Below are 14,929 nucleotides of genomic sequence, written 5' to 3'. Positions count from 1 at the left end.
ACATGGCTTGTATCTTTAAATGGGAGGTGGAGCTGGAGATTGTGGGAAGGAATCAACCATGTGATGCAAGCCATATGGGGTGTGTTGGCAGGCTTCAGGTCACACTGGAGGCACATGGTTTGCCTCCTTTCGTAGTTCGTTTGCTCTTTATGACCAGATAGCACCATGTATCTGGTGTGGACTTTCTCAGGCTCCTGATGTTTGTCAGTCCCAAAGACATGTGCTTTCCACTTAAGTATATATTTTTGAGCCAAGAATGCCACATTATTTTCAGTTGACCCACTCCCAAGATTATTCACTTTCTTTTCTGTCAGTCTGCCACTAAATTGGAGTCCGTTCATTTAGGATCCAGGTAAGCTTCATGTGTACAAGTTCCAGTGCAACAGGATAGAGGTCAAAGAGGAGGATAGGGGGAGGATGTGGCACTGGAGGCTGGAAAAAGAAATTAGAAGTTGCCATTTGCTCAGTGTAAGAAATGTAAATCCCATCGAAATGTTCTGCTGGCATTCTGAAAATACTGTTAAGATTTTTTTTCCCTAACCAGTCTCATCTGTGCTATTCCAAAACCAAGACTGAAAATAGATCATTTGGATAAAATCTTTAGAGTGTTGGGAGTGTCTGAGATGTCAGTTTGCATACAGCTTCCATCCTGGTGCCAACAGCCTGAGTGGTTTGGCCTTCACCCCAAAAAATAGAGCTTTGAAATGTGAATCTCTTCCCAGTTCTGGGAAAGTGCTTAGTCCTGCTCCTGTAAGATTGATCATTTTGTAGCAGACTGTATGGGTATGCATACACTGTTAAGAAGCTTTCCTCTTAACATGCCATGTATTTCTGGCAAAGATAAAAGCTGCTTGAAGCCATTCCCACGACTTAGAGCCACAAATGGTCTATAAGGCAGTTCATTAACCCTGATAACTAGGAAACTGTTCCTTATTTTGGGCCAGGATTTGCCCTTCAGAACTGTGGTTGTTTTAGAAGGGGAAGAAACGTGTTGTGGTCGGTTGGGCCAAGTGGAGAGAGCTTTGGGGTGGGGGTAGCTGGCAAAGTTGTTTCTTGATCTGGGTGATGGTTTCAGGGGTGTTCACCTTACTCATTTAGCTGTACATGTTATAGAGTTTTCTGTAGGTGAATATGTTTCATAATAAAAAGATTTTGTTGGTTTTTGTTAAATCTGCCTCCTTGGAACTGTGAATCACTCCTGGACCTAATGGTCAGTTGAGTGGTTTTCTGTTGTTATTGTTTTTGTGGGGGTTTTTGTTTGTTTTTTGTTTTTGCACGATAGCCATTTATTTAGTACCTGTGAATCAGCCCAGTTTCTCTAAAATGGAAACAGATGAGAATTTTGTTTGATAAGGCTCTGCTTCTTCAGTTGTAGGGTTATTGGAGTAGACAGGCTTCGGAAATTGTTGAATGCTGGTTGATGAAAAGACCTTCTCTTATGATTCTGTGCCTTCTGATATTTTTGCTTGACAGGTATTTAAAAGACACAATCCTAGCACGGCCGAGGAGCAGGAGATGATGGAAAATCTGTTTGATTCCCTCTGTTCCTGCCTAATGCTGAGTTCCAATCGTGAGCGCTTCCTGAAAGGCGAGGGTCTTCAGCTGATGAATCTCATGCTAAGGTATGCTTCTCATCTCCTATCATGTTCTAGCTGTCCATCTTTTTTTGTCCAACTCCTCACTGTTAGCCTGGATTTGAGAACGTAGCTAGCTATGGTCTTTTATTCCGTTGAGTTTCCTGGATATGTGAAACAGCAGTCTTAAGGTGAGTGTGTAGTCTTTCCTGAAGTTCGTTTGGATGAATACAGAGTATGTTTTGGTCTGTTTGTACCCTGTTGTTATGTCATTTGGAAATAGGACCACTCCATCGAAGGGAAATTTTTTTGTTGTTGTTCCTTCTCATAGTGTGTTGGTTTGGGGAAATCTGGTCATTAATTTCTAAACATACCCTATGTTAATTTCTAAACTTAGCCCAATTTTCTTTTTATCTTATGTAGACCTATCTATGCCATATGTTTGTCCATATTTTTACTATTGACAAAAATCTGGTGGCTCAGATGGTAAAGAATCTGCCTACAAGGCGGGAGGACCAGGTTCGATCCCTGGGTCAGGAAGATCCCCTGGAGAAGGAAATGACAACCCACTCCAGTATTCTTGCCTGGAGAATTTCATGGACAAAGGAGCCTAGCAGGCTACAGTCCATGGGATAGCAGAGTCAGACATGACTGAGCGACTAACATACTTTACTATTGACAGCAGAATGTAATTCCTATTTTTCATTTATACATACTTTTCATTATATATTATTTTCAGTAACGAGTTGTACCTTGCCATGTGGCTAGCATAGGAGATACGAAAATGTGCAAGACAGTGCTAGAACTTTCTTCATAATTCCTTCCTTGTATCAGTTCAGTTCAGTCACTCAGTCGTGTCCAACTCTTTGTGACCCCATGAATCACAGCACGCCAGGCCTCCCTGTCCATCACCAACTCCCGGAGTTCACTCAAACTCACGTCCATCAAGTCGGTCATCAATGGACGATGGCATCGAGTTGATGCCATCCAGCCATCTCATCCTCTGTCGTCCCCTTCTCCTCCTGCCCCCAATCCCTCCCAGCATCAGAGTCTTTTCCAATGAGTCAGCTCTTCACATGAGGTGGCCAAAGTACTGGAGTTTCAGCTTTAGCATCATTCCTTCCAAAGAACACCCAGGACTGATCTCCTTTAGAATGGACTGGTTGGATCTCCTTGCAGTCCAAGGGACTCTCAAGAGTCTTCTCCAACACCAAAGTTCAAAGCATCAATTCTTCGGTGCTCAGCTTTCTTCACTGTATGGATGTGAGAGTCCAGCTCTCACATCCATACATGACCACAGAAAAACCATAGCCTTGACTAGACAAACCTTTGTTGGCAAAGTATTGTCTCTGCTTTTGAATATGCCATCTAGGTTGGTCATAACTTTCCTTCCAAGGAATAAGCGTCTTTTAATTTCATGGCTGCAATCACCATCTGCAGTGATTTTGGAGCCCAAAAAAATAAAGTCTGACCCTGTGTCCACTGCTTCCCCATCTATTTACCATGAAGTGATGGGACCAGATGCCGTGATCTTTGTTTTCTGAATGTTGAGCTTTAAGCCAACTTTTCACTCTCTTCTTTCACTTTAATCAAGAGGCTTTTTAGTTCCTCTTCACTTTCTGCCATAAGGGTGGTGTCATCTGCATATCTGAGGTTATTGATATTTCTCCTGGCAATATCTAGGTCTAATTTAAAGCTCAAATAGTAAACAATGTGCCTGCAGTGCGGGAGACCTTGGTTTGATCCCTGGGTCAGTAAGATCCCCTGGAGAAGGGAATGGCAACCCACTCCAGTATTCTTGCCTGGAGAATTCCATGGAAGAGGAGCCTGGCAGGCTACAGTCCATGGGGTTGCAAAGAGTCGGACATGACTGAGTGACTGTCACTTTCCGTTCACTTTCATATCTTATTATTTGTACGTTCATTTCTTAAAATACTTAAAGTAGGTTTCATATTAGTGTAATTCACAGAATCTGGAAGTAAATGGGAGATAGCTTGTAATTGATAACTCTTGAGAAATCTGGCTTGGAAGCGGATTAGAGATATAGGGTGAAGGGGTAACCAGAGTCGGGTGTTTAGTTGACAATGGTCAGTTTTTTAAATTGAGAGATGTAAGAGCATGTTTGATTGGTTGGAGGTCTGAGCATTATGGGATTATTCTTTATGAAACTGAGCCCAAGTCTGCTGTTTGGAAACATATCTGGATAGATTGAAAATTTCAGTGAAAAAAATTTTTAATAAATTTGATACATACCTCTTAAATATAACTTAGAATATAGACATACAAAACTGTTAAAGCACTGTAATGTGTTAAGTGCTTGGCTTGTACAGAAATGAATGGTAGGATTCCTGTCTCCTGTATTTTTAGTTTTAGAAGCTAAAAACACAATCCATCTTTGAATGCAGATTCCCTGGAGTCTTTTCCCCCATAATTGTTTTCTTATTTTTAACAGCTTTTTGGGCCTACCAAAGTTTCTGTTTCTGTCCTGTTATTTTTTTTAACTTAACGTGCTGTTTCCCATGTTGTGACATAATCTTCATGACAGTTTTCAATAATTGAATAATGGTGACTCTAAGGGAATATGACTTACTTGGTCTTTCTTTGTTATTGATATTGTAGTTATTTCCAATGTTTTGTTGTTATAAAAAATTCTCCAGTGACAGATTCTACAGATTTTTGTGCTTAAAGCTATGTTTGTACTTAAGATCGTCAGGGTATGTGTTTTGAAAACACCTTCTCTTTAAAGGCTTGTGTAGGCCCAGGGGCACAGTAGACTTCTTGCTTTGTCCAGTGTGTACCAGACCTTGGATTGATTGAAAAATCTTCCTTGGTGGAATTGTTTTAAAAAATTGATTTTAAAGTACAGAGAGGGGCATTGTAATTATTCAGAGGCCTTTAGTGTTCAGCTGATTTTTGCTGGCTTTACTCTCTTGAGTCTTTTGTTTATTTCCTTTACCCTTCTAATTGCCTGTCCTTTTGTTGAAATGACCCACCTTCTCTCAAGCACATAGCATATAAAGAAGATGCATTTGGCTTCCTGGGCCTTTTAACCTTAAAACTATATGCTATACGGACTTTCTTCTAAGCGTCTTAAAGGTCTGAACCGCCAGTGTCTTTGGATGTTTGAGTGCAAATATGAGGTGATGTATTCCTGTAGCATATGGCTTGGAAATGTGCAGCAGTGGGGAGCTGAATAAATAACCAGAAGTATGGATTATTCAAGCAGGAATGCTGAGGTTCTGGGAGCCTAATTTAAAAAGGAGCTCTAAAAGATGTAGAAATAGCACCTTTCTAGGATCTCCTAACTTTTCATTTTTGAATGCTGAAGTTACTGTTAAATTAATTCTTTTAACATTAATTAGCTATATCAGCAGATTCAGCGTTTCTTTTTTTTTTTTTTTCCTTTCCCATGCTCTTTGTTCTGTGTAATTTTTTTTCTTCAGACTCCCAAATGAGAAGTTTAATTGGGAGGGAGTTGTTTCTCCCTAGTAGATCCATCCTTCCTGATCTTCTAGCAAGAGCTGCCAAGTTGCTCTCTGTCTCAAGGGAACCCATTTAAAAACTGCAGCTATAACACTAGAAGTTCAGGAAAATTCCTCTGGTTCCATTGCCCCTAAATACTTATTTTTATTTGATTTCAAGCATTCATCAAACAGTTAATGAAATGCCCACCTGGAGAGGTAGCAGTATGGGGTAGTGTTAAAGAATGGGGTTTAGAGTTAAGGGAGATGTGGATTTGGAACACAGCTCTTTCAATGACTAGTTTTGGATGTTTGGTGAGTTATTCTAACCTTTCTGTCCTCTGATTCTCCCTTTTTACATCTGAAAAATGGAAGGGATTTCCATTTCCAAATTTCCAGGGATTTTGTGGAAATTAGACTACAAATTGTCTGGGACAGCTCTGCAGTTATTAAAACATTGATAAAGTGCTATGTTCACTTACTATGTTAAGTGCTAGGCTTATCACAGACATGAACAAGACAGGATTCTTGCCTTCAAGAAACTCAATAGGTCGTGATGGAGGCCGACAGTAAATAACTCTAATATAATTTAATGTATTGACTGTTAAGAGTAACGGTGAATTTTGCATGTCCACAGCCTGTGAGTTTTTTTATGTTTCTGATTATTGATAAGGAACGATCACCAACAAGATAGTCATTTATACATTTATGTACACACATTATCACACATACATATATATGATTCAATTTTAATATTTTTATTATCTTTGCTGCTGCTGCTGCTGCTAAGTCGCTTCAGTTGTGTCCGACTCTGTGTGACCCCATAGATGGCAGCCCACCAGGCTCCCCGTCCCTGGGATTCTCCAGGCAAGAACACTGGAGTGGGTTGTCATTTCCTTCTCCAGTGCATGAAAGTGAAAAGTGAAAGTGAAGTCGCTTTATCAAGGCATAAGTGATATATAATCAGACACTCATTTTAAGTATAGAGTTTTAATTTTGACAAATGTGTATACCTTTATTTTCACCACAAGGAAGATGTAAGATACTGTCGACTGAAAAACACGCTCAACATGAGAGCTGTGAGTTAGGTTTTATTTGGGGCAAAATGAGGACTATTGCCTGGGAGACAGCCTCTCACGTAGCTCTGAGGAACTGCTCTGAAGAGGAAGTGGGGAAGTCAGTTTATGTGTAATTTTGGTGAAGGGAGATATGTGTACCATTTTGGCATGGTGTTGCTGCTAATCATGAGGAGCAGATGTCTCCATTAATGATTTTATTGCTTTCCTAGATAGGAGAGGATGCAAGAAATTAGGCCCAGAAAATCTTCTCCTGTCCTCACACCATACACAAAAATGGCTTAAAGACATTAATAAAGACATGACACCATAGAACTCCTAGGAGAGAACACAGGCAGAGCACTGTGACATAAATCATAGCAGTGTTTTCTTAGGTCAGTTTCCCAATGCAAAAGAAATAAAAGCAAAAATAAACAAATGGGACCTAATCAAGCAAAAAAGCTTTTGCACAGCAAAGGAAATAAAACGAAGGGACAGCCTCCAGAATGGGAGAAAATATTTGCAAATGATGCAGCAGACAAGGGCTTAATTTCCAAAATATACAAACAGCTCTTACTGCTCAATGTCAAAAAAAAAAAAAAAACAACCCAGTCAGAAACTGGGCAGAAGACCTATATAGGCACTTTTCCAAAGAAGACATACAGTAGAGATAGCCAAGATAGTCAACAGGTGCGTGAAAAGATCTTCAACATTACTAATTATTATAGAAATGCAAGTCAAAGCTGAAGTGAGGTACCACCTCACACCAGTCAGAATGGCCATTGTCAGAAAGTCTACAAGTAATAAATGCTGAGAAGGTGTGGAAAAAAGGGAGCCCTCCTACAATGCTGGTATGTGTGTGCTCAGTCCCTTCCGTCGTGTCCAGCTCTTTGTGACGCTATGAACCGTAGCCTGCCCGCCTTCTCTGTCCATGGGATTCTTCAGGTAAGAATACTGGAGTGGGTAGCCATTTCATTCGCTAGGGGATCTTCCTGACACAGCGATCAAAACCGCATCTCTTATGTCTCCTGCGTTGGCAGTCAGGTTCTTTACCGCTAACGCCACCCGGGAAGCACAGTGGGAAGCTAGTGGGAATATAAATTGGTGCAGGCCCAACAAGATAGAGGTTGCTTAAAAAACTAAAAATAGAGTTACCATATGATCCGGCAATCCAAAACTTTTGGGCATATATCTGGAAAAGACGAAAACTGTAATCTGAAAAGATGCACGCAGCACGGTGTTTCTTAGCCACATTACTTAAACAATAACCAAGACATGGAAGCCACTTGTGTCCATCAACAGATGAATGGATAAAGAAGATGTGGTTATATATACATACAATGGAATATTACTCTTCCATAAAAATAATGATAGAGCCATATTCTCTCTCATAAAAGAGAATAAAATATTGTCATTTGCAGCAACATGGGTGAACCTAGAGATTATCATTCTAAGTGAAGTCAAAGACAATTACATTAAGTCACTTATGTGTAGAATCTTAAAAAAATGAAACAAATGAACTTATTTACAACATAGAAATGGACTCACAGACATAGAAAATGAGCATATGGTTACCAAAGGGGAAAAGTAACCAATATTATTTATCAATAAAAAATATTATTAATCTATTTTACATTCATTTTTTGTACTAACTCTTTAAAATCCAGTGTGCATTTTACATTTACATCTGAATTCAATGCTAGGTTTTCATTAAAGTACTTGGTTTTTATTTAGATTTCATACAATTTACAGTTGAAAAAGTAGATTCCCATACTTAAATATACTTATTCCAAACATACTTAAATATTTCCCAATAACTGAATCAAGTATCAATTTTTAAACTTAAATCTGAAATTCAGCTGTATTTCAAATATTCCATGGCTGTATGTGGCTAGTGGCTACCATATTGGATAACGCATGTATAGATCATTTTTATCACCCTCTGAAATTGATTTGATCCCTTTTACAATCAATTCCCATCAATCCAGCTTTGGCCCCAGTCAACCATTATCTTTCTAGAATTTCATATAAATAAGTCATACAGTATGTGTTTTGTTTAGCTTATTTAACTCAATAGGTTGTTTTTGAGGTTCATTTACTTTGCATGTATCAGTAGTGTGTTTCTTTCTTATGCTTAGTTCAGTTCAGTTCAGTTGTTCAGTTGTGTCTGACTCTTTGCAACCCCATGAACCGCAGCACACCAGGCCTCCCTGTCCATCACCAACTCCCGGAGTCCATCCAAACCCATGTCCATTGAGACAGTGATGCCATACAACCATCTCATTCTCTGTCGTCCCCTTTTCCTCCTGCCCTCAATCTTTCCCAGCATCAGGGTCTTTTCCAATGAGTCAGCTCTTCGCATCAGGTGGCCAAAGTATTGGAGTTTCAGCTTCAACATCAGTCCTACCAATGAACACCCAGGACTGATCTGCTTTAGGATGGACTGGTTGGATCTCCTTGCAGTCCAAGGGACTCTCGAGAGCCTTCTCCAACACCACACTTTAAAAGCATCAATTCTTCAGCGCTCAGCTTTCTTTATAGCCCAACTCTCACATCCATACATGACCACTGGAAAAACCATAGCCTTGACTAGATGGACCTTTGTTGACAAAGTAATGTCTCTGCCTTTTAATATGCTGTCTAGGTTGGTCATAACTTTCCTTCCAAGGAGTAAGTGTCTTTTAATTTCATGGCTGCAGTCACCATCTGTAGTGATTTTGGAGCCCAGAAAAATAAAGTCTCTCACTGTTTCCACTGTTTCCCCATCCATCTCCCATGAAGTGATGAGACTGGATGCCATGATCTTCATTTTCTGAATGTTGAGTTTTAAGCCAACTTTTTCACTCTCCTCTTTCACTTTCATCAAGAGGCTTTTTAGTTCCTCTTCACTTTCTGCCATAAGGGTGGTGTCATCTGCATATCTGAGGCTATTGATATTTCTCCCAGCAATCTTGATTCCAGCTTGTGCTTCATCCAGCCCAGTGTTTCTCATGATGTATTCTGCATATAAGTTAAATAAGCAGGGTGACAATATACAGCCTTGACATACTCCTTTTCCTATTTGGAACCAGTCTGTTGTTCCATGTCCAGTTCTAACTGTTGCTTCCTGACCTGCATACAGGTTTCTGAAGAGGCAGGTCAGGGGGTCTGGTATTCCAATCTCTTGAAGAATTTTCCACAGTTTGTTGTGATCCACACAGTCAAAGGCTTTGGCATAGTCAATAAAGGAGAAGTATCCAGCAGATGTTGGCAATTTGATCTCTGGTTCCTCTGCCTTTTCTAAAACCAGCTTGAACATCTGGAAGTTCACAGTTCACGTATTGCTGAAGCCTGATGTATTGTGGATCTTCACGTATTGCTGAAGGTCCCCTGGAGGAGGAAATGGCAACCCACTCCAGTATTCTTGCCTGAAGAATCCCACTGACAGAGGAGCCTGGTGAGCTACAGTCCACAGGGTCGCAAAGAGTCGTGCACGACTGCAGCAATTTAGCACATAGGCGTGCACAAGGCTGTTAAACATCTTTTCATGTTGACGGTTCTCACATCTTTTGTTTAGTCAACCCTTTGTTCAGACTTATTGTCTAAATTTTATTTGGGTTGTGTTATTGAGTTTTAAGTGTTCTTTATTCTAGAAAGAAGTTTTTGTCAGAGACATGTTTTGGAAACATGTTTTTCCTAGTCTGTGGCTTGCCTTTTCATTTTTTAGCAGTGTCTTTTTAAAGAGCAAAAGTTTTACTGATAAAGTCTAATTTTAAAATATATATATATATATATATATTTAATTGTGCTTTTGGTATGACATATAGACTGTGTTTCCCTAAGCAGGGTCTCAAAGTGTTTCTTTCATCTTTTTTTTTAGAATTTTCAGTTTTATGTTTTACATTTATAGATCTGTGATCGATTTTAAATTAATTTTCATATTTGGTATTAGGTATGAATTGAGGTTCTTGGTTTTATTTATTATTTTTGCAGCAGTTCAGTTCAGTCACTCAGTCGTGTCAGACTCTTTGCAACCCCATGAACCGCAGCACGCCAGGCCTCCCTGTCCATCACCAACTCCCGGAGTTCACCCAAACCCATATATCCAATTCTGGCACCATTTATTACAAAGATTGTGCCCTTTCCAGTTAATCACCTTTACACGTTTGTCAGAAATTAATTATCTTACATGTGTGGGTCTACTTTTTGTGCTTTCTATTCTGCCTCATTGATCTACGTGTCTGTCTTTTTGCCAACACAACCCTGTTCTGACTGTACAGTTGAGTCTTGAAATTATGTGATGTGAATTGTCTTAATGTCTTTTTAAAGACTTAACTATTCTAGTTCTATAGTTTCTTCGTATATAAATTTCTAGAAAAACTGCTAGGGTTTTAATTGGCATTCTAATGATTCTAGATTCTTCTGGGGAGGATGCACATCTTTGCCACAGTGAGACTCCCAATCCATGCACATGGTATATTTCTCCATTTATTTAGGTCTTTTATTCTTTCATCGGTGTTCTGATTTTTAAAGACAACTTGATATTTTGTATTTTCTTAGAAATTTTCAGTTTCATAGACTTCCAAGTTTATTGATAGAAGTTGTCCTTGTATTTGTGTAATTCTGTTCTATATCTTCCATTTCATCTTTTTCATTTTCTGCTCATTATGTCTTCTTTATAACTGCTAATGTTATCTATTTAAATTTCCCTGCTTTCTTACTCAGTCAACTTTGTTAAAAGTGATTGAAATTGTCTTTGCTTTTGGTTTGGCATTTTGTTTGTTTGTATACTTTTTGCCTTCTCACAAATTTGTTTGTCTTTAATTCCTATTTTCTTCTTTATTTCCATTTATTGTGTTGCCCTTTTCTAAATACCTGAGTTGAATGGTTAATGCTTTTAAAAATAATCCTTTTATTTGAAAATAAAAACATTCAGGAATTCCCTGGCGGGCCAGTGGTTAGGACTCTGTGCTCTCACTGCCAAGGGCCTGGGTTCAGTCCCTGGTCAGGGAATTAAGATCCCACAAGCCTTGTGGCACAGACAAAGGGGAAAACGTCAACAACAAACAAACAAACTTTAAGGTTAAAATTTTCCTCTTAAAATGGCTTAGCCTCATCACACAGTTTCAAGTGGTTAAGTCTTGTTTTCTTACTACCTTAATAGAAAATATAGGCTGAATAGTATCTGCTTTTCTAATTTCAAACTTTATTTGTGGCCTTGTAGATGGCTAGTTTTTGTGTATATTCCATGGACACTTAGAGTTTGTGTTCCTAGAGTATAAAGTGCTGTACATAACTCCTAAATCAATTTTTAAAATATATTTTAACTCTTCCATATTCACTTAAAACAACTAATCTCAAAAATATACAAGCAACTCTTACAGCTCAACTCCAGAAAAATAAACGACCCAATCAAAAAATGGGCCAAAGAACTAAATAGACATTTCTCCAAAGAAGACATACAGATGGCTAACAAACACATGAAAAGATGCTCAACATCACTCATTATCAGAGAAATGCAAATCAAAACCACTATGAGGTACCATTTCACATCAGTCAGAATGGCTGCGATCCAAAAGTCTACAAATAATAAATGCTGGAGAGGGAGTGGAGAAAAGGGAACCCTCTTACACTGTTGGTGGGAATGCAAACTAGTACAGCCACTATGGAGAACAGTGTGGTGATTCCTTAAAAAACTGGAAATAGAACTGCCTTATGATCCAGCAATCCCACTGCTGGGCCTACACACTGAGGAAACCAGAAGGGAAAGAGACACGTGTACCCCAATGTTCATCGCAGCACTGTTTATAATAGCCAGGACATGGAAGCAACCTAGATGTCCATCAGCAGATGAATGGATAAGAAATCTGTGGTACATATACACAATGGAGTATTACTCAGCCATTAAAAAGAATACATTTGAATCAGTTCTAATGAGGTGGATGAAACTGGAGCCTATTATACAGAGTGAAGTAAGCCAGAAGGAAAAACATAAATACAGTATACTAACGCATATATATGGAATTTAGAAAGATGGTAACAATAACCCTGTGTACGAGACAGCCAAAGAGACACTGATGTATAGAACAGTCTTATGGACTCTGTGGGAGAGGGAGAGGGTGGGAAGATTTGGGAGAATGGCATTGAAACATGTAAAATATCATGTAAGAAACAAGTTGCCAGTCCAGGTTCAATGCACGATACTGGATGCTTGGGGCTAGTGCACTGGGACGACCCAGAGGGATGGTATGGGGAGGGAGGAGGGAGGAGGGTTCAGGATGGGGAACACATATATACCTGTGGCGGATTCATTTTGATATTTGGCAAAACTAATACAATTATGTAAAGTTTAAAAATAAAATTAAAAAAAAAAAAAAGAATACACACACACACATACAAAATAGGTAATAAAAAAAAATAAAAAATAAATAAATAAAAATAAAAAAACTAATCTGTCAAACTTAGAGAGTAATATTGATATCTTAATATAACTGGCTTTTTTTTTTCCTTTTATTCTTGACTCTTTTGCTCGTTATATTCTACATTGTTTATTCAGGAAATAAATGCTAACTCTTTTATTTTAATTTTGAATTGTATATCTTTGTTAGTATTAAATAGTCCTCTTTGTTGCATGTAATGAATTGGTTTTGAATTCTTTTATAATTTTGTATTTATCTATCGTATCCCCTCCTATGGTTTTGTTTTAACTTTTTATGTCATTTTATATTATATGTGACTCCTATTAAGAGCATGTAGCTGTTTTTTTGGATTTTTAGTCCAATGTGAGAGTTTGTTTTTAAGCAGATGAATTTAATGTACTTGTTTCTATTACAGTGACTATTGTGTTTGGCCCTTTCCTTCTCTCTATTTTGTTCCAGTGGTTTTCTTGAAGATTTTATTTTGCTTTGTCTTTTAGTTCTTTCATTTTCCTTCTGCGGGAAACTAAGCAATTTATTCCATTTCTTTTCTGTTAGTGTAATTTACTTTTTGAAAAATGAAGCTTGATTTATTTGTTTATGAACATTTGGAGTGGTACCAAGTCCCTTCAGGATCTGTCCTCTGCCTAATTCTCCTGTGGCCATCTCCGCTCATTCTCCTTTTCCCACACATGTACTTTCTGTTCTCTAAACCAAACTATTTTAGATTCCTTAACACATTTCTTTATTTTCTCTGGGTACCTCACCCTTGATACTTAGGCTAAAGTTCTTTTAAGAAGCCTCTGTCCCTATATCACTTCCCCTTGCCCTGTCCTTACACCCACACACCCCCTCTTGATTTCGGAGATTAGGTTCGGGCATCCCCCGCTGTGGGAGCACTTACCATCCTGTGTGGCAAGCACCTCTTTGTCCCTGGCTGTACTATAAGACTCTTGAGAGCAGGAACCAGGTTTTCCTCTCTGTATCCCCAGAATCTAGCAATAATACCTATTAGGCGCTCAGTAAATATTTTCTAAATGAATAAGGAACGTCTTGAGAAATATTTTTGCTTTTTAGAATCATTGGGTCATAGAATTGCCGGCAGATCCTGTAGATAGACCCAAAGAATGAGGAATGATTTATTAAAAGCCATGTAGCTGAGAATGTAGTCTCCCGTCAAGAGACATTTAGTCCTGTTTGCCCGTGTGAAATTTTTTGGTGTGTGAGGAATATAAAATAGGGTGGTGGTGAACCTGATCTTCAAGACTCCAGGAAAGCCAGGCATCAGCTGTAGTCCTGGGCTCACTGCCCGGTTTGGCTTGTGCCGTGCTGGGCTCCAGAGCAAAGCCAATGCAAGTGTCTACACTTCAGTTTATCCCCCCTTGGAACACTTGACCCTCTCAGCTCTCTTCTTCCATCCTCCTCCTAGATATTTTAGGGTTATGGTTTAGGTATTTATTTCTTACAGCCTTTCTACTCAAGGTTCAAAGAAGCCCTTCGTGTAGATTTGTAGCTGAGTTTCAGCTTTTGTTTCTGAGCCCTGTTTGGAGGTCTGGGACCTCTTAGCCCTTCCCTCACAGGCCTTTGCCCTCTTCTTTCCCCTCCATCCCACTGTTAGTTTAGTTGTCAGATGACTTTTTCATTCCTGTGTTGAGAGTGTCTGGATTTCACAGTGCTTGACAGAATCAATAAGGGAAAAAAGGCTATTTTTTGTTTGTTTTTTTCTCTCTCTGCCAAAGAATAGATGAAGACATTTTGAAAAAGAAGAAAAGGGATTGCTGAGGTGATATTTAAAACTGGAACTCATGCTGTGAAAGAAACAGCAGGTAGCCATCCTAGAGTATAAGAACTCAAAAAAAAAGGATTTCTCATTTGGCCGTTGTTTTTTGATAAGGAAAGAGAGAATATGAGGTGAGGGTGGGACCCACAGAGCCCCTTGGGTGGTGGAGAACTCTTCTGAAAGGAAGAGAAAACCAGAGGCCCTGAATTTCGGCTATCTTCCCTCATTCTTTTGGCTTGGTAGTCAAGAGTTAGGGTGGTGGTTGTTGTCTAGTCACTAAGTCGTGTCTGACTCTTTTGTGACCCCCTGGACTGTAGCCCGCCAGGCTCCTCTGACCATGAGATTTTCCAGGGAAGAATACTAGAGTGGGTTGGCATTTCCCTTTTCCAGGGGATCTTCCTGAGCCTGGGATCAAACTCTCATCTCCCACATCAGCAGCCAGATTCTTTACATCTGAGCCACCTGGGAAGAACTAGGGTACAAAGAGGATATTTGGGTGATCCTTGGCTGGCAGCCAGAGAGTTAAGATAGGAACATAAACCAAGTGGTATTTTGGTAGTCAGGAATAGTTGAGAGAAAAATAAAATTTGGGAGAGTTACAGTTTATCGTGCAGTTTAACAAGGTGATGAGATTTATAGGGTCCAATTCACAGAAATAAGACTA

The 14,929-nt window shown here is 39.1% G+C and overlaps 1 protein-coding gene across 1 annotated transcript in view; it reads left to right on the top strand.

Moving 5' to 3' along the window:
- The window catches only part of CTNNBL1 (catenin beta like 1), a 166,661-nt gene that overhangs the window by 78,878 nt on the left and 72,854 nt on the right, over window positions 1-14,929 (top strand). Inside the window, exon 10 of the mRNA XM_086330882.1 lies at window positions 1,474-1,622. Coding sequence (XP_086187008.1) covers window positions 1,474-1,622 — 149 coding nt within the window. The remainder of the gene's footprint in view (window positions 1-1,473; window positions 1,623-14,929) is intronic.

This window comes from Bos grunniens, chromosome 13 (genome assembly GCF_055505025.1).
Source record: "Bos grunniens cultivar Pamir isolate PY7600 chromosome 13, Bosgru_T2T1.0, whole genome shotgun sequence".
Lineage (NCBI taxonomy): Eukaryota > Metazoa > Chordata > Mammalia > Artiodactyla > Bovidae > Bos > Bos grunniens.
This window is presented reverse-complemented; position numbering and strand designations above follow the sequence as displayed.